This window comes from Capricornis sumatraensis, chromosome 3, assembly GCF_032405125.1.
Source record: "Capricornis sumatraensis isolate serow.1 chromosome 3, serow.2, whole genome shotgun sequence".
Lineage (NCBI taxonomy): Eukaryota > Metazoa > Chordata > Mammalia > Artiodactyla > Bovidae > Capricornis > Capricornis sumatraensis.
Window position 1 is genome coordinate 130,429,212 of NC_091071.1, and position 23,925 is coordinate 130,453,136.

The window sequence follows — 23,925 nt, forward strand, 5'->3', positions numbered from 1 at the left end:
CCACGTTTAGACCATCAAAAGGTCCTTGAGTCAGAGGTACCTACAAAATTTTATACTTCAAAGTAAACTTCAATTTGCTATGGTAAAGCAAGAACATTCTTTGTGTTCACTGGCAATCCATGCACTAAATACACAGGATCTTGTGAGACATCAAGTAAAATAACCATGATCTAATGTGGAAATGAAACACACTTGGAAATATCTAAAGAATGAAACAGAGTAGTAAATTTGGGCAAGACCAATGCAAACTTTACCAGTTAGTATTTTCAAAGAATATTTAAAACAAAAACCAGGCAATTTCCTGGTGGTCCAATGGTTAGGACTCGTCGCTTTCATTGCCGGGGCCAAAGATCAATCCTCTGCCCCAGATTGATCGGGAATAGATATCCTGCAAGCTTCATGGCATACCCCTCCCCACCAAATCCACATTTTAAAAACCAGATTCATGTTGTTATTACCTTATATCCTTCTGGGAACATAGCATCTAATTCTTCATCAGACAATGGGCGATTTCTCTCATCAATTTCTCGCTCCCATCGCCAAGCCTGAAGCTGCTCAGGAGTCATACTCATTATGTGACCTACCAAAAAAGAAAATTTCTGTAATAATCTACATAGTGCAAGATTTTATCATTACATAGATCCTTGGGATTGGATATAAGACAGTTAAGATCAATTCTAACATTCATTTTAATATTATAAACTCACACTTCCTTTTATGTCCTGTTATTCTTGCTAAAAATAGGCATTAATAACACACAGAAAACCACAAAGTTCAAAATACTAACAGGGGAAAAAAATTATTTCCAATGATAAAGTTTCTACCTGGAGTAGGGGTGGCCATGTTCATGGCTGGTGTGCCAATTGGTGTCTTTCCAGGGGTCAGAACAGGAGTGCTTCCACCCATCTGACTAGCTGGTGTTTCATCCCAACGTGACTTTCTTTTACTGGCTCCGGGAGTTGGCGTTTCACCAATGGAATCTCCACCTCGATCTGTTCGAGGAGTCTCAGCCCATCCACTTCCATGCCCAGGAGTATCTTTAAAGAAAAAGTGAATAAGCCTAAAATTTTAACCACTGTCAAAAAAAAATGACTGTTTATTCTCAAACAGTTAACAAACTCAAACTGATGAAGTTCAGAAACAAGAAAAGGAAACAGGAACAAAGAATTTTTTAAATCACTCACAATACCACAACCCAGAAATAGCCACTTTGTGTATCTTGAGGCATTTTTCAATTTTCCAGAGTGAGATTACTCTGCACGTGCAATTTTATACTGCTTCTCTTATCCATTACATTACTGTTTTTGTGGGAGGAGGAGATGGGGGTGTGTGGTTTGTGGAATCTCAGGTCCAACTGAACCCAGGCCCCTGCAGTGAAAACACTGAGTCCTAATCACTGGACTAGAGAATTCCCTATACTACATGTTAAAGCACTCTGCCCTATCATTAAACATTCTTTATAAATTCTTAATATAGCAGATGTACTATTAAATCTGAACTTTCAAAAACTATTCTCACAGCTTTGGAGAAGTCACACAAACAACAATTAGATTTAGGCAAATTTACACAAAGAGTAGATGAGACGTTACCAGACGCTGGGATGAGGAAGAAGGGCGAGTTATTAATGGGTTCAGCTTTTACTTGCAATGAAAAAGTTCTAGAAATGATAGTGATAATGGCTGCACAACATGTGAATGTACTTAATGTTACTAAATTGTACCCTTAAAATTAATAAAATAGCAAACTTGATGTTACGTACAATGATGATATTACATGACAATAACTGATGTTATTATACTATAATACAGTATAAGTTATGGCCTTTAAACTTTACTTTCTCCTTTCTTCCTGGGAAGCCCTGATGGCTCAGCAGTAAAGAATCCACCTGCAATTCAGGAGACGCAGGTTCCATCCCTGGTTCAGGAAGATCCCCTGCAGATCACAACCCACTCCAGTATTCTTGCCTGGGAAATCCCATGGACAGAGGAGCCTGGCAGGGCTACAGTCCATGGAGTCACAAAAGAGTGGGACACAACTTAACGACTAAGCAACAACAAATGTTTCTCCTAAAATAATCCTTAAACCCCTTTAAGAAGGGAAAAGATTTACACATATAACCTGCTCAGTTCTTAACCTGTCCCGAAAACATCTGGTTATTTATCTGTCTATCCAGGACCAGAAGAATTTCACCCACAGACATACCTCATCAAATCAACATTTTACTCAAACACATGCCCAGATTCCACTAGAAGTACCTCTTTCTGTTTTGGGGGTCTCATCCCATCTGTTTTTCCGAGCACTGGAAGTTGCACCTCCATGGCCTGGTGTTGCGTGGCCTGGTGTATCGCCTCGTCCAGGAGTAGCAGCTCCCGCAGGTGTGTGACTAGGGGTAGGATCCCATATTTTTGAACCTGGGGTTGCTCCAGGAGTTTCACTTCCCTTTGCACGACCTGGTGTTTCATCCCATCTTAAGGAAGGGGTATGTCCAGGGGTCTTAACAGAGTAAAACATTTTTATTTCAGACATCCACATGAAAGTAACCAACACACTTAAAAAAAAAATTAAATGTTTTAGTTCATGATTAAGAGAGTAGATTATCCTTCTGCTGAAAAGATACCTACTTTCTAAGCAAACATGTTTATGACTAAAAATTTAAAGATTTAATTTAAAGCACTGAAAAAAGCCCTAGCTTAAAAAAAATGACATATTTTGGGTAATAATCTTGTTATGCCACTAATGGTTCTGTAACTTTGAGAAAACATTAAGGTTTTTCTGTTGAGATCTCAAAAACTTTCAGTTCTAATGATATGCACCTCTCCAATCTGGGGCTTAGAAACATAAGCACAAAGTTTCCCACTAAGAATATTTTTGTATTTTTGTTCAGTTTTATGTGTTTAATTAATTTGAGCATGTTTTGAATCACTTGGGTAATTGTAACTTGATACTGCCACATAATTTCAAACCCTTGAAATGAGGTTAACTTATAATCTTTATATTACTCTCAAGGTTAATGAAAACAAAAAATTAGAAGCTGACTTAATCAAAAGTTCCATGGTAGTTCAAATAAAGATAAGCAGTGAGCGATATAGAGCATCAGACAGTGTGACAGTAAAATAACCTTCATAATGCAGACAATATCATATCAAAAATGGCAGGTCAATCAGTGGAAACAAAATTTGTATTTAAATAATTCTGTAAGTTTTGTAGTATATTTTTACATATTTCTTTTAAAGTTGGATGCTCCACCTAAGAGTTCTATTTAGCTTTATGTTTGCAAATAAGAAACAATATTTTTTTTTTCTTTCAAAAGATTCTATGTATTAATCAGGGTTAAGAAATTCTTAATTAGGTGAGTAAAGCATATAAACAGTTGGACCATAAAGAAGGCTGAGCGCCTAAGAATTGATGCTTTCGATTGTGATGCTGGAGAAGACTCTTGAGAGTCCCTTGGACTGCAAGGAGATTAAACCAGTTAATCCTAAAGGAAATCAACCCTGAATATTCATTAGAAGGACTGATGCTGAAGCTCTAATCCTTTGGTAACCTGATATGAAGGGCTGACTCACTGGTAAAGACCCTGATGCGGGCTGAAGGGAGGAGAAGGGGGCAACAGATGATGAGATGTTTAGATGACATTACCACCTCAATGGACATGAATCTGAGCAAACTTCAGGAGACACCGAAGGACACGGAAGGAAGCCTGGCGTGCTGAAGTCCGTGGGGTTGGGAAGGGTCAGACTCAACTTAGTGACTAAACAACACTGAACAGTAACAAGGCACATAAACTGCTAAAAAAATCTTTTGGGGAGCTGCTCTTCCTGCTCAATCAGGTAAGAAAAAATTCTTCCTACTATCCACTGTAATTCCTACAGACATGATTAGAATGGAATTGTGTTAAATGAGAAACATGAAAGAAAATATGGTCTGAATCTCTAGTTTTTATAAAACAAACATCAACTCTTGGGTCTTCTTTTCTGTTAAAGAGATACAAGACAAGTTTCTTTTTCTCAGTTTTCAAAATTTACAGTGAATGCCAGCCACAGAATTTAACTTAGTAATAATATTTCTCTGCAGAATCAAGTCCTCTCATGCATCACCAAGCAAATGGGAAGTCCCAAGATCTACCTTAAACTAAATTGGTTGGAAATTATGTGTTAGATTTAGAACTCAGTTCTGAGTTTGGAAAAACACTGCCATGGTCTGACATGCTTTTCCTCACTTGTAAATAAACCTGCGGTAGCCTATGCGAGAGTGGACAGTGACTTAGACTAGGGTAGTGGGGACAGAGATCATGTAAAGTGGCTAGATTCTGAATACATTTAAAAGTGGGGCCAAGAAAATTTATTTTGGATAGGATGTCAGATTAGAGAATAAAAGGGATATACGATGACCCTGAGGGTTTGGTTTGAGCCAATACACATGGGAGCAGGATGTAAAGAGTGAATAGGGAAAATTAATTTTATTTTAGAAATACTGATTTTGAGATGCCTATCAAATACACATCAAGGTAAATGTGTTGGGTCTGAGGAACAGAGAAGGAAGGATGGATCTGTATATTTGGGAGTTGTTTTACAAAGACAGTATGTAAATACAGGAGCGAGATCCTAGAGTTAATTTAGGCTGAAAAAAGATCTGAGAACTGAGCATTAGAGTACATTAAATTTAAGGAAGCTAAGGATGATACAGCAAACAAGACTAAAAAGTAGTAGCCACTAAGAGGAGTATTAGGAAAATCAAGAAAGACTGAAACCCAGAAGCTAGGGGAAAAAAGGGTATCAAAGAATGTCTACTGATATGCTGAGTAATATGAAGATTGAGATCTGACTTTTGGATTTAGCAATGAGGAAGCCACCTTAACAAAGACAATTTGTTAGAAGGGATGCAAGCGAAAGCACAGAGTGCCAAGTATAGATAAATGATCCACTCAAAGCATTTTGCAGTAAAGAGAAAGAAATGGGATGGTAGCTGGAAGGGGATGTGAGGATCAAGAGATGATTTATTGCAGTTTTTTGGTTTTTTAAAAAGATAAAGATAGAGGAGGTACAGGCTTCACAGAACATAAGGAAGTCATTTGAAGGGAAGGGGAATACAGCCATTGCTTGATGATCAGAGTTTGTCTGAGTGATGAAAAAGTTTCGGAACATAAATCATGGTGGTTCTTGTACAACATTTTAAGAGTAATCAATATCATTAAATTTTACACTTAAAAATGGTTAAAATGGCAAATTGTATATTTGACCACCAAAAAAAAGTTTCTAGGAAAATAAACTGACAAAGAAAATGCAGTAGTAGTGTGTATCTGACACCTGTAGTCAGACTTAAAATCATCCATCTAGAAAATGAAGAGGACCATTATGTTATACTCAGCCTCCATAGAATGTGACGTACTTCCATATCTGTATTTAATATTTCAAAAGAAACATCCCTTTACTCTTAAGTTATAAACAGAACTGTTCTGCCCAGAAGTCATGTTGAAGCCTTTATCCTTGCTGTAACTGTACCTGGGAGACTGAACCCTGAGTGAGGTAATAAGGTTAAATGAGGTCACAAGGTTGGACCCTAACCTGACAGGACTGGTGTGGTTACAGGCAGAGAGAGAGACACCAGAGCTCCCTCGCTCTTTCCACATGAGCAAAGGCCACATGAGGACACAGCAAGAAGGCAAACATCTGCAAGTCAGGAGGAGAGCTCTTACTAGGTACTAACGCTACTGGCACCTTGATCTTCAAGCCTCCAGAAGTGTGAGAAAATAAATGTCTCTTTAACCTACCCAGTCTGAGGTTATCTTGTTAAGTCAACAAAAGCAGACCAATATATTCCATGAGAGAAATAAATTAAAAATAGTAACAATAAAAAATAAAAAGAAATTACCTCTGCTTGATCCCAACTTGATAGCTTTTTTGGAGTGGCACCAGGAGTCTGATCAGCTGTTTGATCCCAACGTCGTTTCCGTTTTGAGGGAGGCTGGGATGCTGCTGCTCCATTGACGACTTTTAGTTCTCCAGCCTTAGCTTTTTCTGCTAGCTGTTGCCTAATTTCTCTCTGAAAAATACACAAATAAACAGTGAGCATCTTTAAAACACTTTCAATATATTTTCAACACTTTCAATATATTTTCATACCATTAGTAGAGTTATCTGTACATAACACCATTTTATTCTTCAATCATTCTCCTTTCTATGCTACTGGTATTTCCATTCCTTATTTTACCTCTCTTTCCTGTATTTTCAAGCTTTATACACTGTCTTTCTACGTAATATACGAGCAAATATGGAATGTATTACATAGAGAGTGCTGCTTTATATATAGTTAATGAAGTAAAATCTTCAGTCAATGGCAGCAAACCAAAATGCTTCCACTGAAAAATACATCAAGTAAAACTCATAAAAATAGTGATTAAGACTATGTAATAAGTTGGGAAAGTGATAAATTTTCAAACTTTTATTGTAATAGTAACTATGAAGTATTATATATACTATAGTCACAACAAATATACATTTAATTTACCCTGTGATTTTAAAGTGGCGTTCTATAACCCCACTAGATATATGGAGTTCTATAACCTCAAAATCTATTATATATTCATAATAAAGTGACAAAGACTAAGTATTAAAACAGAGCAATCTCTGCAGGCCAGCAGGAACTCGTCAGAATATTCAAACTGATTTCCACACATATTCAAACTGAATTTTGTGGAATAATAAGAGGCTTTTCAAAAAATGATTTCACTATTTGACTTTTCCCTTACACAGTGACTTCAGGGACATACCATTAATAGCCCCCACAGATACATCCACTACAAAATCTGTATGTATACACATATATTGGAGAAGGAAAGGGCAACCCACTCCAGTGTTCTTGCCTGGAGAATCCCAGGGAAGGGGGAGCCTGGTGGGCTGCCATCTATGGGGTCTCACAGAGTCAGACTCGACTAAAGCGACTTACCAGCAGAATTCTGCATAAGGTTCTTTCTCAACTTATTTTTATTAACAGTAACAATAATAAAAAAGTAAGCAATATTTGTGCAGCAAATAAAAAAGGAAATATAAAAGACTCTCAATCTCAACTTCCTTTACATTATTCCAACACCATGAAAATAAAAAGCATGTTTACAGACCTCTTCTTTAGTTAAATGCTGTTCTCGCATTACATCCATGTAAGTCCTAGCATTCATTTTAGGATCAGGGGTCTTCCCTCCTGCAGAAAAGAACAGCAACAGGACAAGAGTACAATAAATAAAAGATAATTAGGTTCAATTGATTTATCTGCCCTGCTCTAATATTACATTATTCCATAATCATTTAATTTATTTTTTGATGAAAAACTTTAATAATTATACATCTTACTTTTTATTGAGTTTGCTGATCAATTTAACCTGTTTGAACACAAACATATCTACAGCAGTTTAAAACAAAGATTTTAATGCATATAAAAACAAAATGACAGCACAGTTTAGTGTCTTCAGAAGTGATGGGTTCCTGGGTTGCTAATCCGGAATACGTACACTTTCGTGCCTTTGTCTCCATCAGCAGTTCTGACTTCAAGCAGCAGAATAGAAGCCTAGAAAATTATCTCTTTACCATTAGTAACACTTTGGAAAGATATTTATATTCAAAACATTACCTGTTGCAAGCTGTTAAAATCCTGACTACAAGTAACTATGACTAGGTAAGTTCTTCATACAATGTTCTACAACAGTTTTAGTTTAGAAAATCTGACTTTTAAAAATATACCTCTAATCTTATTCTGATGTCATGTTACTAAAAAGGGCTTCATGGGCTTTCCACGTTTTGTTGACCCAGAAACATATTTTTATCTTCTTAGAAAGTATAAATAACAACTGGAAACATATTACTTGAAATATATTACTTCTACCAGTTATTATGATGCATATAGAAAAAAAGTGGTGTACAAAGAGATGTGTTAGTCTCTTGGTTAAAGTTTCAGTATTTGCTTTTCAAACTTTGAAATATCTTAAAGAAGCCCAAACAAAACAATACAAGATTCACAGAGGCACACGATGTTTTTAGAAATGTGATAATTAGCTATACAAGTAGTATAGCATCATAATTTAGGAAAATATAATAAAATTCTAAGACATTTCCTATGCTGAAGATCATGCCCAATTGATAGTGTCATTCTTTCTGACACTAGCTCTGATAAGACTTCCTTTGGAATACTTTTTCACCATAATCTAGAGAGGATGTGTTGAACTGCACCCTTAAGAATGCAGACAGGACTGGCATATAGCAGTACTGCTGTAGGAAAGAAATTAAGGACAGTTAGTATGGGCCTGTGAATTCTGACATACATGTTTAAATCAATTACAATTATGCAAGTAAAAAAAGAATATCCCTACTAATTCATGCAGGCTGAAAGTCTAATTTATAAACCTGCAGCAGAATCTAATTTTAAGAAACAGGCACCTAATTTTGATTTTGAAACTCACTCACCTGAGGAAAGCATCCATCAGGCTCACTATGCCCCTTGTGCTGACCTGTACACTAAAATCAGCAAAACAGACTCCAACTATTAAAAATATCAAAGTCTTTGTATACATACTTCTGTTTTAACTTTAAGTTTGCTTAGAGCAAAGTAGGTGCATTTATTAAACTATATTTAGAGCAACATGGGGGGAGCTCTAATGTGGAAACAGTTTCTCAAAAGTTAACAATCCTAAAAATCTAGATTTGGGATGAAAACTTTCAATAATTTGAAAGTATCTTGAGCAGAAAAACACATTTGTTCAAAGTAAAGAAAGCGTACCCAAAACAAAAGTAAAAGAAAAACCTTTAACCCTTTGCGTTTCTATGGCATGGGCTCATTAGTTTCTTGTCCTTCTACCTGGAAAGAAAACTGGCATTATAAAGATGAAGAATATGGCATCTGTGACTTCAACCAAATCTACACAAATCTATAGTAAGGGGGATTTTAAAAAAGAAAAGCAAATTCATAAGCATGCCAAAAAAAATCAAAGGGCTAAAGACAACTTAACACAAATAAATTTCTGAATACTTATAGAAAAGTGGGAAAGAATTACCATCTGCAAAAGGATCAAGACGCTCAGGGGAAATTATCATGGTCCGCCTGTGCTTTTTGTATTCATCTTCCCGATCTGCAATCTTCGGAGGTCGATGCTCAGCAAATGGATCATACTGAAAAGAGGTATGTCTCATTTAATATTCACTTATTAAATAACCAAACAAAATCACAAACAAAAGTCAGAACATTATAAAACATAAAAATGTTTAATAAATGCCTACTAATATTCTGTATCAATACTCACATAAATGCTATTGTGAGAAAGTCAGGCATATGAGGAATTTCCATAGTTCAATAATTTTTTAAAATCAACTCTCCTCAAAACATTAATTTGACTCCTAAAATAAATGAGTTTCCCCGGGAGTTGAGACATTCAGTTTTCTTTATCCAAATAAACTCTGGTTTAATTTTTTTTTTAAGTTACCTGTTCTGTTGACTGTGGTATATCGTTAAGCAATGCCACAGGGGCATGATATCCTGGCTTCTTCTGACCAAGCAAACTTGTAGATGATGAGTAGTCATCGTCATCCTGCAATGCAATACCCCCCAAAAACCAAAAAATGTCAGAACTTAGAAACTAGAAAGTATATAAAGATTCAATATGAAATCAAAATACAATATGATGAAGCTTGTTAACACTTGGGTTTTCTGTTCAACTCAAAAAACTACTAAAAAATTTAAATTTAGTTTTCTATACTCTTAAAAAGATTAAATAAGGACTGCTTTCTGTGGAAGTCAATTAAAGTTATATGTGGACTAGAAAAATGTGAGCATTTCATTTTTCTCAGTGGGCATGATTAAATTTGTTTTTCAGATTTGGAAACTACAAACAGCTTCTTTAGAATTCTCCAGTTTCCTGGTCTAACTCTTTTTTAAAAAACTTGGTTTAGCCACAGAAAAAAGTAAAATGTAATTAATTTTAAATGTATTTCCCTAATAGTATTACTATGTTTAGACAGAATAATGTTATATTATTTTACTAATGTAAGAAGTGCAACAACAGGCAGGTCTCAAGAAGATCTTAACACATCATTTATTTTATTTAAAACGGAAAAAAAAATTTCCTGCTCAGCTTTTGGAACACAGAGCCATTACTGCCTCTTACCATTAAGGTATGATATGCAAAGAGGCCTGACTGGCTTCTACAAATTTTGTTTTGGCACTTTAAAATTTTTCTTTAAAAAAGGTGCTAACTATAAAATAAAATGTGGCTTGAATTTCATAAAAACAACAAGTTTCACAATCTATATACATAGGTTACTGAATCACACAAAAGTGATAAGCTATTTCACCAAATTTGGATGTTTGGGATGGTCTGACAAGATATAAGCTCTGCGGAATAGATGGAAACACTTTAAGAGACGTGTTTCAAAATGAGAGGTAGTCCTCCTTCAGAGTAACTAAAACAGGCTCGAAAAAGCCTATTAATGTCAGTACCAAAACAGTTCATTCATATTAAGATACCAAGGGAGGAAAAAAAACAGTATCAAGCAAAAATCAGAGGTCACAAGCCGTTCACAATGAAATCACTTCATAGAGGGCTCCTCCAAATAGAGCTTAGTAGGTAACAATAACTCAGTAGGTTACTTTTACAATGGTTAATGATTTCCAGGTGCTTTGCTGAATAAACTAGTTTTAAAATAAGAGTCAGAACTGAGCACTTCCAGAAGTCTTAGAAGAGAAAGATACCTTCAACAGTTTTATCCTCCCAAAGAAAAGATTTCTCAATCTCCAAAATGTCTTTAGAGATTACACCAGGTGACTCAAACAGAAAATTCCTTTATATTTCTTGCTCTCCAAAAAAAAAAAATGCTTGGACTCTCTGTATACTATGAAACTTACATCTTCAAGTTCAGTTGCAGCAATTGATGTCACATATCCAGCAAACCTGCTGTCACTTCCACCGTAAATTTCCTGGTCATAATAACCCGTAGAATCAAGGCCCACTCCTTGAGCTTCATCAAGAGCTGCCTTCTTGCCTTGAATTTCTCGAATCTGTGCTTCAATATCTGTAAGAAAATAAATACAGATTTTCTTCATCTCATTTTCCAAACATCACTCAACACAATACATTTCTCTACTGGGTATTATCAAAATAACCATAAAAAGTATTGATTTTTAATACATTTAAAATATCTCCACCTCAACAGAAGGTACTTAGGCACACAAAAGAAATTCTATTTCATCAACTACAAGTTACTCTTACCTTAAAAACAGCTTGCCAAAGTTTATTAAACTACCATTAAATTTTAACCTTTCCCAACTGAAAAAATCCTGGTGATGTTGATTAGGGAGCAAGAACAACACTTCAGATTATTTAAACACTACCAGAGAGGTAACAAGACTTCCCCGGTGGCTCAGACGGTAAAGCGTCTGTCTACAATGCGGGAGACCTGGGTTCGGTCCCTGGGTTGGGAAGATTCCCTGGAGAAGGAAACGGCAAACCACTCCAATACTCTTGCCTAGAAAATCCCATGGACGGAGGAGCTCAGTGCAGCCTACTGTCCATGGGGTTGCAAAGAGTCGGACACGACTGAGCGACTTCACTTCACTTCAGAGAGGTAAAAACGGTACTGTAGAGAGTGGGTCTCAAACTCAAATGTGCAACAAATCGTCTGTGGGTTCTGATTTTGTTAGAATGCAGAAGGCCTAGACCAGACCCAAGTTTCTGCGTTCCTAACAAGTTCCGAGGTAAAAGCCTAAACATCTTCAATAGTAAAATAACAAAGGATAAAATCTAAATTCTTAAGCATGTAATACAGAGCCCTACAGTTTGGCTGCAATCACCATCACATTAGATTTATGATTTAGAGTCCGAGCTTTAGATTAAAAATGTATGCCTTAAAGGTTCTTTACCTACTAATTAATACACTGATATATATGTCTCAGTTTCCTACAACAGACAGTTTCGTTTTAAGGATTAAATGACATAATGAGCATGAAACACTTAAGCATTCAATGAGCCCCCAAGCACTGTGTCTATCCATAGGTCTGACATTCAGAAGATGCACATGTGGTGAATGAAGTGTCAACTCTTCTTAACTGCTTTGCTAATTTTTAACTCATCATCTTATAATCTAATTTCATATCTCAATTATCTAAATCATGATCATTTCCCAATCATTCTAGTAACATCCTTCACATCCTAGTAACATGTTCTCTTGTTTCCTGATCCTATCAAGAACCACACGCTGCATATAGTCATGTCTCTTCAGTCTTCTTTAAATACAGACTAGTCTTCCAACCTTTTTTGAAAGTCTTTCCTGACACCAGATAACTTTAAATTATGAACTAATGTTTCATTTTAATAATCTGAAATAAAATATACATGTGTAAAGAAAAAAAGCGTTTCCACTGCCAGCGATCTGTGACCTCACAAATAGGCATTTCTTGCTAGCTCATTACCTTCAACTGAACTAGTCCTCTGATACTAGGCACTTCTGAAACACTCATTTATTAAGTTTGCAAGCATCAAAAGGAAACAATTCAAGTGGTACAAATAAATGCCTGACCCCCACCCCCAGCTAAGGGAGAAAACCCTAAGTCTTCAAGATGTGTGTGGCTTAAAGTAGAAAATGTAATAACATTATCTAGTCCAAGGCACGGCGTGCAGGAGCAAGTCTCAGAAACTCAAAATAACCCAACAGAGTTTAATACTGAAATTAGCAGCCCCAGTTTGTAAACGAGTCTCTTATAGTGTATCAGAGCACTACCATCCCCACTCATTTTTCCTGCATTTCTCCCCTCAAAACTTACAGCAGCCCAGGCAGCCAAGGGCCTCCATCACAATTAACCACAAACAGAAATACTGTCATCTGAGTTGACTGATTCATTTTACTATCCACTCTACTGTTGTTTATATATTTATATGTATATTTAAGCTTTAACCCATATTAGCTCCCCCCACCCCCACCCCCCAGAACACTTTTTCTCCTGATATAATACAAAGAATTCTCTCAGGGATTAGTAAGATTGGCTCAAGGGTGAGTGGAGACCAATTCTCACTTTTTCCTTTTTGAACACTGCCATTTCAGAAATGTTTACGGTTTAAAAAAATAAAAAACCACCACCACTAGGTGCATGTATCATTTTTGAAAGTAAATAGATTTTTTTTTTGAAAGAACCATAAATGCTACTGTCATCAAGACTCAGGCAAGAAACACAAATGCGTTAATTGCGCCAGCCAAATAGTCTGCAATTTCCTCTCCACAGCATCAGTGTAGTCTACTAACCACTGACATCAAAATCACCTCAGGAATCTGTAACAAGGACAGACTCCTAGGTCTCAAATATACTAAATCAGAATCTCCAGTGTATGAACCCAGGTTTCCACATTATCAGGAAACTCATACCTAGCCCAACACCTTTCCACTTGCAGCCCCATCCCAGTCTCACCAAAATCACCAATTTTATATTTTCCTCTAGGTGATATACAAATAAAAACCAGAAAGGGGCACTGTCTCATAAAAACTGCATCACACTATACCTATCATTGTGCAGCGTGCTCAGTCCCCAACTTACATCACAGACAGCTTTATTTTCCCTCTAAAGAACTTTTCCATTGTAAGGTTTCACCAACTATTATCCCTTTATTTGGATAAAATGTTTATTCAGAAACTGTCATCTACTGAATTTAACCTACTGATTTTATGTCTTTACTGATTAGCAACAGTTTTCTTATTGTGGAACAATTATGGAAAAATATTAAGAATTGGTAAACCTGGGCAACTGGTTACACTGTGTTCAGTACATTTTTTCCCTACACTTTCCTGTATTACATTTCATAATAGAAATGTGATCTGTAGAAGTCTCAAAGTAATTTTTCAAAGTTTTCTCTCCAGCAAAGGTTTATAAAATTCACAGCTTTCAAATTTTACATGCTACATCTCTGGGAAAGACAAAAAAGTTGTCTTTAGCTCTTTATTTTCAAAGTTACCTAACACTACATTACAGCTACTGGTACACAAGTATTCCTGTACTTTCTTAAATACGAACTGACTAAAAATAAGCAAATAGATAATTTCAGACAGCAAATGATTAACACATAAAACTTCTTAAGTTCAGTTCAGTCACTCAGTCGTGTCCGACTCTTTGCGACCCCATGAATTGCAGCAGGCCAGGCCTCCCTGTCCATCACCAACTCCCAGAGTTCCCTCAAACTTCTTAGCAAGTATGAAAAAAACTGAGGTGGAACATACCCAAAAGAATAACCAGAGGTCTAAAACATTTAAAAAAGGATGTGAGGAGGCAAAGAAGGAAATGTTTATGCTAATCTAGCTCTAGTTCAATTATGACCAACATGAACAAATCCTCTATTACCACCTAATCCCCTTCCAATTTAGAATCTCTATAATTCAAGACATTCAGATGTGAAAATAAAGAAAAATGGATACTGTCCACTAGAGACTGGACAAAAGATTGGGACCTCCTAATGGTCACATATGTGACTGCCAAGAGCTAGCACTCTTAATCCACCAAAACGTGTAAGTATTCCAGTCTTCATGTTGTGTGTATCAATAGTGTATGCCTTTTTATTACCAAGCTGTATTCCACCGTACCACAGAGTGTTTATCCATTCTCTATTTGACTGGCATTCAAGTTGTTTGCAGCTTGCAGAGATACAAAGCTGCTGTAAACATTAGCATACAGGTTTTTGTGTGAACAGATTTTAATACCCCCCAGAGTAAATAACCTGTGAGTAGGATTGCTGGGTCTTATAGCAAATACATGTTTCATTTGATCAGAAACTTTTGGAGTCCTTCTTGTGGGTTTACTTGAGCAAGTTTAAGAACAGAGGAGAAACGAATTATTCTGTATAACAGAAGAATTTTGACCAATACAATACGGGAGTGAAATTAAGGGAACAGTAAAATGAAGAAAAGCTGGGATACGTGAAATTAAAAATTCCAGTTTTATGGCATTAAAGGGTAACAGGAGGTATAAACATCTAATATGGATTTCTAAATTATCTGAATAAGCACCTCACTTCTGTTCTCTAACTAACCCTACTCCAATCTTCAGTAAAATCTATCAAGGGGGACGGAGCCTTCTATGATAGCACTCTTCGTTATTAATGCTGAAAGTTTAAAAACAGATAAAAGCAGAATCAACTACACTCCAATAAAAATTTTTAAGAAAAGAAAAAAGAAGTAGAAATTCCTTATCTTGATGGTAGATCTGGAATCCTAAAAATTACAATGATGCATGATTCTTCAAATCCCCAGAGCTGGCATATTCTGGAAGTGGTTAAAAAACAAACAAACAAAGGCCTGGGGTTGGGGGGGGGAATCAAAGTACTAGTTAAGTATTAGACTTGTATTTACCAAAGAGCCTCACTAAAGGATGATCCTAGACGATAACCTGTCAAGAACAGGGTTTTTCTTAAGTTGGTATTTCCGTTTTAAGGTATGTCTATCAGTTCAGTTGCTCAGTCATGTCCGACTCTTTGCGACCCCATGAATCGCAGGCACGCCAGGCCTCCCTGTCCATCACCAACTCCCGGAATTCACTCAGACTCACGTCCATCAAGTCAGCGATGCCATCCAGCCATCTCATCCTCTGTCGTCCGCTTCTCCTCCTGCCCCCAATCCCTCCCAGCATCAGAGTCTTTTCCAATGAGTCAACTCTTCACATGAGGCGGCCAAAGTACTGGAGTTTCAGCTTTAGCATCATCCCTTCCAAAGAAATCCCAGGGCTGATCTCCTTCAGAATGGACTGGTTGGATCTCCTTGCAGTCCAAGGGACTCTCAAGAGTCTTCTCCAACACCACAGTTCAAAAGCATCAATTCTTCGGCGCTCAGCCTTCTTCACAGTCCAACTCTCACATCCGTACATGACCGACCACTGGAATAACCATAGCTTGACTAGACGGACCTTTGTTGGCAAAGTAATGTCTCTGCTTTTGAATATGCTATCTAGGTTGCTCATAACTTTTCTTCCAAGGATTAGGTGTCATTTAATTTCATGGCTGCAATCACCATCTGCAGTGATTTTGGAGCCCAAAAAATAAAGTCTGACACCGTTTCTACTGTTTCCCCATCTACTTCCCTTGAACTTGATGGGACTAGGTGCCATGATCTTCATTTTCTGAATGTTGAGCTTTAAGCCAACTTTTTCACTCTCCTCTTTCACTTTCATCAAGAGGCTTTTGAGTTCCTTTTCACTTTCTGCCATAAGGGTGGTGTCATCTGCATACTAATCAGTAGGAGTCAAAAAAAATTTTTTCCGGTAGTAATAAAGCTTATTAGAAAATTTTGAGTATGTTCATTGTTATGGCGCAAGTGGTAAAGAACTCGCCTACCAATGGAGAAGACACAAGGGTTCGATCAGGGTTTGATTCCTGGATCAGGACGATCCCTTGGAGAAGGGAATGGCAACCCACTCCAGTATTCTTGCCTGGAGAATCCCATGGACAGAGGAGCCTAGCGGGCTCCAGTTTATAGGGTCGAAAAGAGTCCAATGAGACTATAGTGACTTAGCAAAGTTAGAGTGGGAGGGGCACTTGAATTTTCAAGTCCTTTATTAGACTTCCTTGCCTTGGCTAGTCTAACCAAAACCTGGAGTATTATTTCAGAACTGTACTCTTTCCAAAAGCCATTAATTTTCTTGGAGCTTTCCTTGCTTGTGGGCCTGACACCTTGACTGTCACAGCAGTGGTGGGAGTGTCTAACAGAGAGTTGTGTTTTTATCGCCATTTTCTCCTTTCCCTCCAGACTGTGGGAAACCCTACAGGACAAAGGTACTGCCACCAGTTAATTCTAAGAAAAAATAAAAAGACATGAAGGAGGAACATACAGATTTAAGATTACAATATATGAAGTTTATTTGGAACTTAATTCAAATGAATCATAAAAAAATGTTTATAAGGCAATCAGCAAAGTAAAACACTGATGGATATTTTATTAGTCTTAGGTTTTATAATGGACTTTTTGGTTTCAGCATGCAGGATCTCTGTTCCTCAACCAAGGATTGAACCTAGGCCACCACAGTGGAAGAGCTGACTTCTAACCACTAGACCACCAGGGAACTCCCAATAATGGTTTTTTCCCCCCTCTTAATGATGGTATTTTTTAAAGTCCTTATATTTTAGAGATACACACTGAAAAATGTATGGATATATGTAAAATAGATAGCCAATGGGAATTTGCTACATGACTCAGGAAATTCAGGGCTGGATAACAACTTAGAGAGGTAGGCTGAGGAGGGAGGTGAGAGGGATGTTCACGTGGGAGGGGACATGGGTAAACCTATGGCTGACTCTTCATGTTTGGTAGAAACCAATGCAGTAAGTTGTAAGTTGCTCAGTAGTGTCTGACTCTTTGTGATCCCATGGGCTGTAACCTACCAGGCTCCTCCATCCACGGGATTTTCCAAGCAAGAATACTGGAGTGGGTTGCCATTTCCTTTTCCAGATCTTCCCAACCCAGGGATTGAACCCGGCTCTCCCGCACTGTAGGCAGACGCTTTACCATCTGAGCTACCAGGGAAGTCCAAAAAGAACTTAGGATTTACATATTTTATGTATATTTGCCATAATAAGATTGAGAAAGAGGTCTAATAATCAGAAAATAAATTTATCCAAAAAAAAATATGGATGAAATTATGTATCTGGCATTTGCTTTGAAATAAAAGGAAAGGTGAAAGACTAGTGAAGAGATTAAGAAAAGGTGGCTCTGCCTTTACAATCAAGCCACATGATTAGATGATAAGCACAATATGGGGGTTTACTTCACTATTGTATTTTTGTGTATGTTTTCAATTTTCAATAAAAAGTTAAAATGTTTTAAAAGCAATTTAAAGTTTCTTTTTTCTCATTCTTGGTTCTCATTTCTTCTAACCCTTTGAAAACACAGCCTCTGGCCCCATGCAACAGAAAATAAAATGAAATCCTCTGGTGTACATAAACAGAATTTTTTAAGTTCTCTGATGTACTATCTTAACCCTTAAAAGTTTCAATCCTTGTTTCAATGTTTTTTCTTTTCTAGTTTTACTCATCTTGCAAGTGCCGGTAACGTAAAATCTTCTGAACATTAAAGTATATATATTTTAAAAACTAACTATGCTCCAGTCATCTACAGAAATGTCATCATTCAACTGAAACTCTCCTCTTTTTGGAGGGAAACTGATCCTAGGATGATTTTCAACTATCAGAGAACAAATCCTTCCCTAGGGGACAAGGGGTTGATTATATTAACAGTGTGAATTCATGAATAAATTTATGAAGAGGCCCATTTGAAATCTCAAGTCATTCAATAAGCAGATTTCCATTTTTCATTTACTTAAAAATTGTTTATTACTAATCCAAAAATTGTGATAATTTAAAACTTAAAATTATAGACATTTTCTGGACATAAATACATTAAATGTTTCATCTGGGAATCGAGTTTGACATCAAAAAATAAAATAGTGCTGGAACTTGTACCTTCTAAAGGATGGAAAACATCTAACCTACTGTTTGTACTTAAAACTAAGATCTAAATATCAAACTCTGAAATAAACCATCACTGGTCACATCTGATACAACTGTTTAACTGCTCCCCACCAGTTCTGCCCTACTGGTTTCCCCTTCTGTGCCTTTCCTTTTTCCTATGCCTCAGACAATGCTAAATCTAGCGTGCAGCACTTCCTCCTCCTTGATACATCTTTATTCCTCATTTTTAATTTGTACTATTTGCACCATTCTATAATTCATCACTTTGCATTACACAGACACAGCCTTTGGTCGTGCTGCAAGGCTTGTGAGATCTTAGCTCCCTGGCCAGGTATAGAACCAGTGGCCCTTGTAGTGCAAACTCGGAGTCCTAGCCACCAGACTGTCAGGGAATTCTCCCAGACACAGCCTTTGGATGTTCATCATTCACTGACACCTTTTAGTCTGATCCATAAGTAACATCTAATCACCACCAATCAGAAGCAAGTGGTAAACAAGGATTTATCAAATATGAGACTTCTAAAAAAATATGCAGAAAAATAGAAAGTATATTCTGTATACCAACTCTCAGTCTTTAACTATGGTGGTAAATTATTTTACTGAACACTACAAACAACAGTCCTAAAAGATTAATTCCCAACTAGTATCAATTAAATTCTTACATAATTCTACAGGAAGAAAAATTTTGAAATCTTTAAACAACTTTTTTCCTTTTTACTTTGACTAACAACATTCATACTGCATGTCTACAAAACTGAAATAACAACTATTCTGGACACAGGAAAGTAAAAATCTCAGAAGATGACAGAAATAAAATCATTATTCCAGCCATTCTGCAAGCAAAGAATTAGGGAGAAAACTTTTTCAGCCTTGTGATGCCCCTGAAAATCCATTCAAGGGATAGTGGCCAAACAAGCCAATACATGGAATTTTTGGATAATCCATCTTTTTTCCTTTCCAGACAGAACACCGTGGTTCCCTCACGGGCCAAAATCAGCAGTATCTGAAGAACTGCTGGCTGGCAAGATTACCCACATTAATAACTTTACACACTTGACACGACATGCAAAAAGGGATTGCATTTGATTTGAATATATCTAGTTCTTTTTATATTTCAATACTGGGAAGCTTATAAGCCACAGTGACCTAGGATAAAAAAATAATAATTGGGTTGGTTAAATAGGATGTTATGGGTTGATCCTAACAAATATTTGAAAGGAATATGACAACGAGAGAGAAAAAAAAGACTGGTTTGGATCAATGAAGGGAAATAATAGCCTATGGAAAAAAACTATATTGGGAGGTACAACAATAACTTAATTCAGTTTGAATACTTAAGTATTATTTATCTCTCAAGACTCAATTACAAAGTACTGATGCAGCCATATTTTAACAATAAATTACCAGATACAACAAAGAAACGTCTTTACCAGAAGCATTATTTAGGATGAAAAGATAATTTTTATATAAAAAAGCAACATGATGGACAACTTTAAGACAAAAATTAAACAAGTATTACATACTTTTAAAAGTTGGTCCAGGGAATTCCAGGTGGTCCAGTAGTTAGAACTTGTGCTTTCACTGCCATGGCCTGAGTTCAATTCCTAGTGAGGGAATTACGATCCCGCAAGGCACTCAGCACAGCCCAAAAAACCAAGACTGCTCCAGTGAGATTCAAATTCAAGACTTCCTCTCAACTACTTTAGCATCCTAAAAGGTTACCCTTACTCCCTCTAGATCATCCTTTACCACAATCAGTGACTTTAAGTCACAGAAGTAATGTTACCTCAGAGAATGAAGAGGATGCTTTATCCTGGAGATACTGGAAGGCCAAAGTCAAGCCTAGCCAAATATCCTAATTTGATGTTAATATGTCTCAGGAGGTTCCCCAAATATAAACTCTGGAAGGTCCCAAAATTTAAGTCCTTCCCAATTATCTTAGCCAAACAGAAGTATTCAAACCTACCAAACTGTTCAAAGGTCAGTGTTTAAGTGCCCCCTTTCTGTGATAGTCTTAATACTTTCAGTATAATCTCTCAGTAAGTGTTGATTAAAATATTCAGCATTCATACATCAGGAACGGTGGATACCAAAGGACAGCTTCTGTATACAACTGTAAGTGGAAGAAAAAACCTTAACACTGTAAAATATTATAAGTAATAAAGATTAGGAGTGCTGTAACAGCAGCACACGCAAGTCAAATACACAAACAAAAATCCAGGAAAGTTATTCTGATCCAGTTTATCGGAGATGGCTTAAGAAGTAAAAACAGAGATGGACTCTGAAGGAAGTACTCTCCAGGAAAATGTCATGAGGAAGGAACAAGAAACTGTAACATTCATCATACTGTCTTACACTGCAGTAAGTGATTGGACAGTGTCTTGTATACAGATAGTGTTCACACCTGAAACTGAACGCTCCAATACTTTAGGCCTCAGCTAATTCATGAGTATAATCCCATATAAAACCAATTCCGGTAAATGAATTGCAATCTTCTATAGACTAAAACTTTCAACTGTGCTTCTAAAACACAGGAAAACTAATCATAACTTTGATTTTCCTATCCAAAAGTTATCTTATCATAAAGATACCGATAAAGTAATCAAGGCCACAAAATGCGCCAAATGAATAATCTACAAGATAAACAAGAATAGCCAACATCTTTATGTTTTCTAATTATTTTACAAAAGTAGTAGTCTAAAGACAGAAGTGCCCCCAAAACACTTTGGTATTAAAACAGTGTTTCAATCCCAAATACCTAACAAGAACAGTAAAAATATAAAAGTCACTGCCACTTCATTAGTCTGTTTCCTAAGTTGCAGAAAACTGGACTCAATTCCCAGGGGTGACACAATCATTAACAGCCCCAACCAACATTTTTCAGATGCATCTCCTTTCTTCCTCCTTGAACTCTCTTTTCCTGCCACAACTAGCCAAACATATCTCTCACGAGTCACTAACTAGGTACAAGACGTCGTCTCAGGTTCAAATGTCCTCCCCTAATTTAAAACCGATTGATCCTTTTAGACCAGGGATACGTCATCTCCTCTATGAAATAGCCCTAAGCATAAATTAACGACTCCGTTACCCAGGTTCCCAAAATACACTGCTTATATTTAAGCATTCAATTGCCTCGTAAAGAATGAAAATAGATACCTGTTTCCCCACTAGACTATAAAACTTGATGACTTTAGTCTTTATTACCTCCCACAAACTAACACCAAGCCACGAACCCAAAAACGACGTGTGACATAAAAGTAAAAAAACGACGTGTGAAATAAAACTAACTCTTCGAAGTAGTGTTTGATTGAAATTTCAGATTTCAAGTCAGAAATCAAGGAATGCAGTTCCAACTTCCCATACACCTCGTCTTTTCTCAAAAGTGACCCTGCTGCTGCTAAGCCGCTTCAATCGTGTCCGACTCTGTGCGACCCCATAGATGGCAGCCCACCAGGCTCCGCGTCCCTGGGATTCTCCAGGCAAGAACACTGGAGTGGGTTGCCATTTCCTTCTCCAATGCATGAAAGTGAAAAGTGAAAGGGAAGTCGCTCATTCGTGTCCGACTCTTAGCGACCCCATGGACTGCAACCTACCAGGCTCCTCCGTCCACGGCATTTTCCAGGCAAGCGTACTGGAGTGGGGTGCCACTGCCTTCTCCGCAAAAGTGCCCCTACTTCCTGTCATTTCTGAATACTCCCTGAAGGGGGACTGCTACAGCCTATTTCTAATATTTTCCTAATTTCGCATACTCTGTATTTCACAAAACGACCAACTTGTTCAAGAGCTGTGGCCATTATTAATGTGCCTTTCCCTGTTCCATCAAAAATCAGTCTCAAAAGAAAAAAGACCCCTATTATACTACAAGTAATCACGGACGGAGAAAACTACCAGATTGTATTTCCAAATCATTGCGAACAACAGCCAAACAAAAAAACCAAGGTATGTATCTTAGACGCCTGAAGACATACAAATTAACCAAGCTTAAAGAGTAACGAGCCTCAGTTTGACTAAACTCGATTGAGTGCAGCCCGGAAAGCGGCTGCCGTATTTCAGTGCTTTTCTGACCCTCCCCTGCACAAACTATGCCAACGACAGTTCCGAGAGGTGAGAGAGACTTTGTTCCCACGCCCTTTTCCCCGCTCCTTTAACCCAGGGATTATCCTTAGAGAGCTGTTTAAACGAGGCCCCAATCAGAGAAGAAAAGCAATGTTGAAGTAACAGTACCCAAACACGGAACAAAGCGCCTGTCGGGGGTGTACGAGTAGGACGCCATTACGCGGGGCAGTGGCCTGCGCCTCTGGCGCCGAGCAGACAACCCGGGGCCCGAAGCGAGAGTTCGGACCCCCAGAAAAGAAACCACAGGAAGAGGCAGAAACCTAGGAAGACAAAGTCTTAGCAGGTTGGCAGCGGAGAATCTACGTAACAAGGGGAAAACCGCTTACCTTCGTGAGTCTTGGCGATCTTCGCCATTTTGTCCACTCGAACACACAGACGGAACTGGCGCTCCCAAGAACTTCCGCTCGTCGCCGCTGCCACGGAGAAAAATAGCTGGGAGCCGCTCTCCGCGCAAGCGCCAAGCGGGAGCGCGCTCGGTCGGTGACACGTGACAGAGCAGCCACCTAGATAGAACAGAGAGGTGCATTGTGGGTGGAGGGAGGAGTCAGGGTTGCTCCCGGAGACGGTTTCCGTGGTAAACCCGACAAGGAGTACGTGGGCCTTAGCGCCCTGTAGCTAGTAACTCCGCCGTGGAGGAAAGTGGATTCCACCAGGGCAGTTAAAAACAGTCGCTGAAAGAAACACTAAGGTTTCAGGACTGGAATAAGCCTCAGACCTTCAGTCCCCTTTCTCCAAATTCACCAGACGGCGTTTTGAGGCCAAAAACTTTCCTCAGCATGTCTCAGCTGTTGTAGTGCTTAGTTAACAGTTACAACAGTCTCATCCCTCACTCAGTAATTCAAGGTCGTTCTCTTTTTAACTAATTACTTACCATTTGATTAGGAGTTTTGTCTACAATATACATTCCCAATCGCTATTGAAATTCACATAAAGAGAGTAACTTGTTGGTAATCCCATAACTCCCACAAAGTGGATAAATTGTTGCTAATCTCATTTAAGAAATGACGGAAAAAAGATAGGACAGGGTTATATATGAGATTGTACAAGGTCACACGGTTATTAAGTTACACAGCAGGAACTCTGACGCTCTTCTGAGTTCTTAGAAAATTCCCGATTGTCGTCAGCACTAACACTAATGAAATGCTTCTGATAATCCTAAATGTCATTCCTAAATCAGTATTTTTTTTCTCCTAAACATCAGCTATACAAGCATAACCTGTCACAGTGGCTTTGGACTCTGAAGAACATAAGAATTTAATAGGGAAATTGGTACTGGAAGCAGCCTAGTAGGGCAGGTGTGACAGACTCAGAATACAAATACTTAGTAGAAATTTACG

At 37.6% G+C, this 23,925-nt stretch overlaps 1 protein-coding gene across 4 annotated transcripts in view; it reads right to left on the reverse strand.

The window, feature by feature from the left end:
• SF3B1 (splicing factor 3b subunit 1) overlaps nt 1-22,996 on the reverse strand; it is a 37,322-nt gene extending 14,326 nt beyond the window's left edge. For 2 of the 4 annotated variants that reach the window (XR_011144638.1, XM_068966865.1), the window contains exons 1-9: nt 22,915-22,996; nt 10,885-11,051; nt 9,467-9,571; nt 9,041-9,155; nt 7,118-7,197; nt 5,872-6,042; nt 2,256-2,493; nt 825-1,037; nt 459-580 (exon numbers count right to left, since the gene is read on the reverse strand). Coding sequence is in view for 3 of the 4 variants with exons in the window: in XM_068966865.1 (XP_068822966.1) it covers nt 459-580; nt 825-1,037; nt 2,256-2,493; nt 5,872-6,042; nt 7,118-7,197; nt 9,041-9,155; nt 9,467-9,571; nt 10,885-11,051; nt 22,915-22,942 (1,239 nt within the window). In the remaining variant the exon portion in view is untranslated. Of the gene's footprint in view, nt 1-458; nt 581-824; nt 1,038-2,255; nt 2,494-5,871; nt 6,043-7,117; nt 7,198-7,504; nt 7,561-9,040; nt 9,156-9,466; nt 9,572-10,884; nt 11,052-22,914 lie in introns of those variants that run through there. The other 2 variants (XM_068966866.1, XM_068966867.1) reach the window with 2 other exon arrangements.
• Nucleotides 22,997-23,925: the final 929 nt, after the last annotated feature.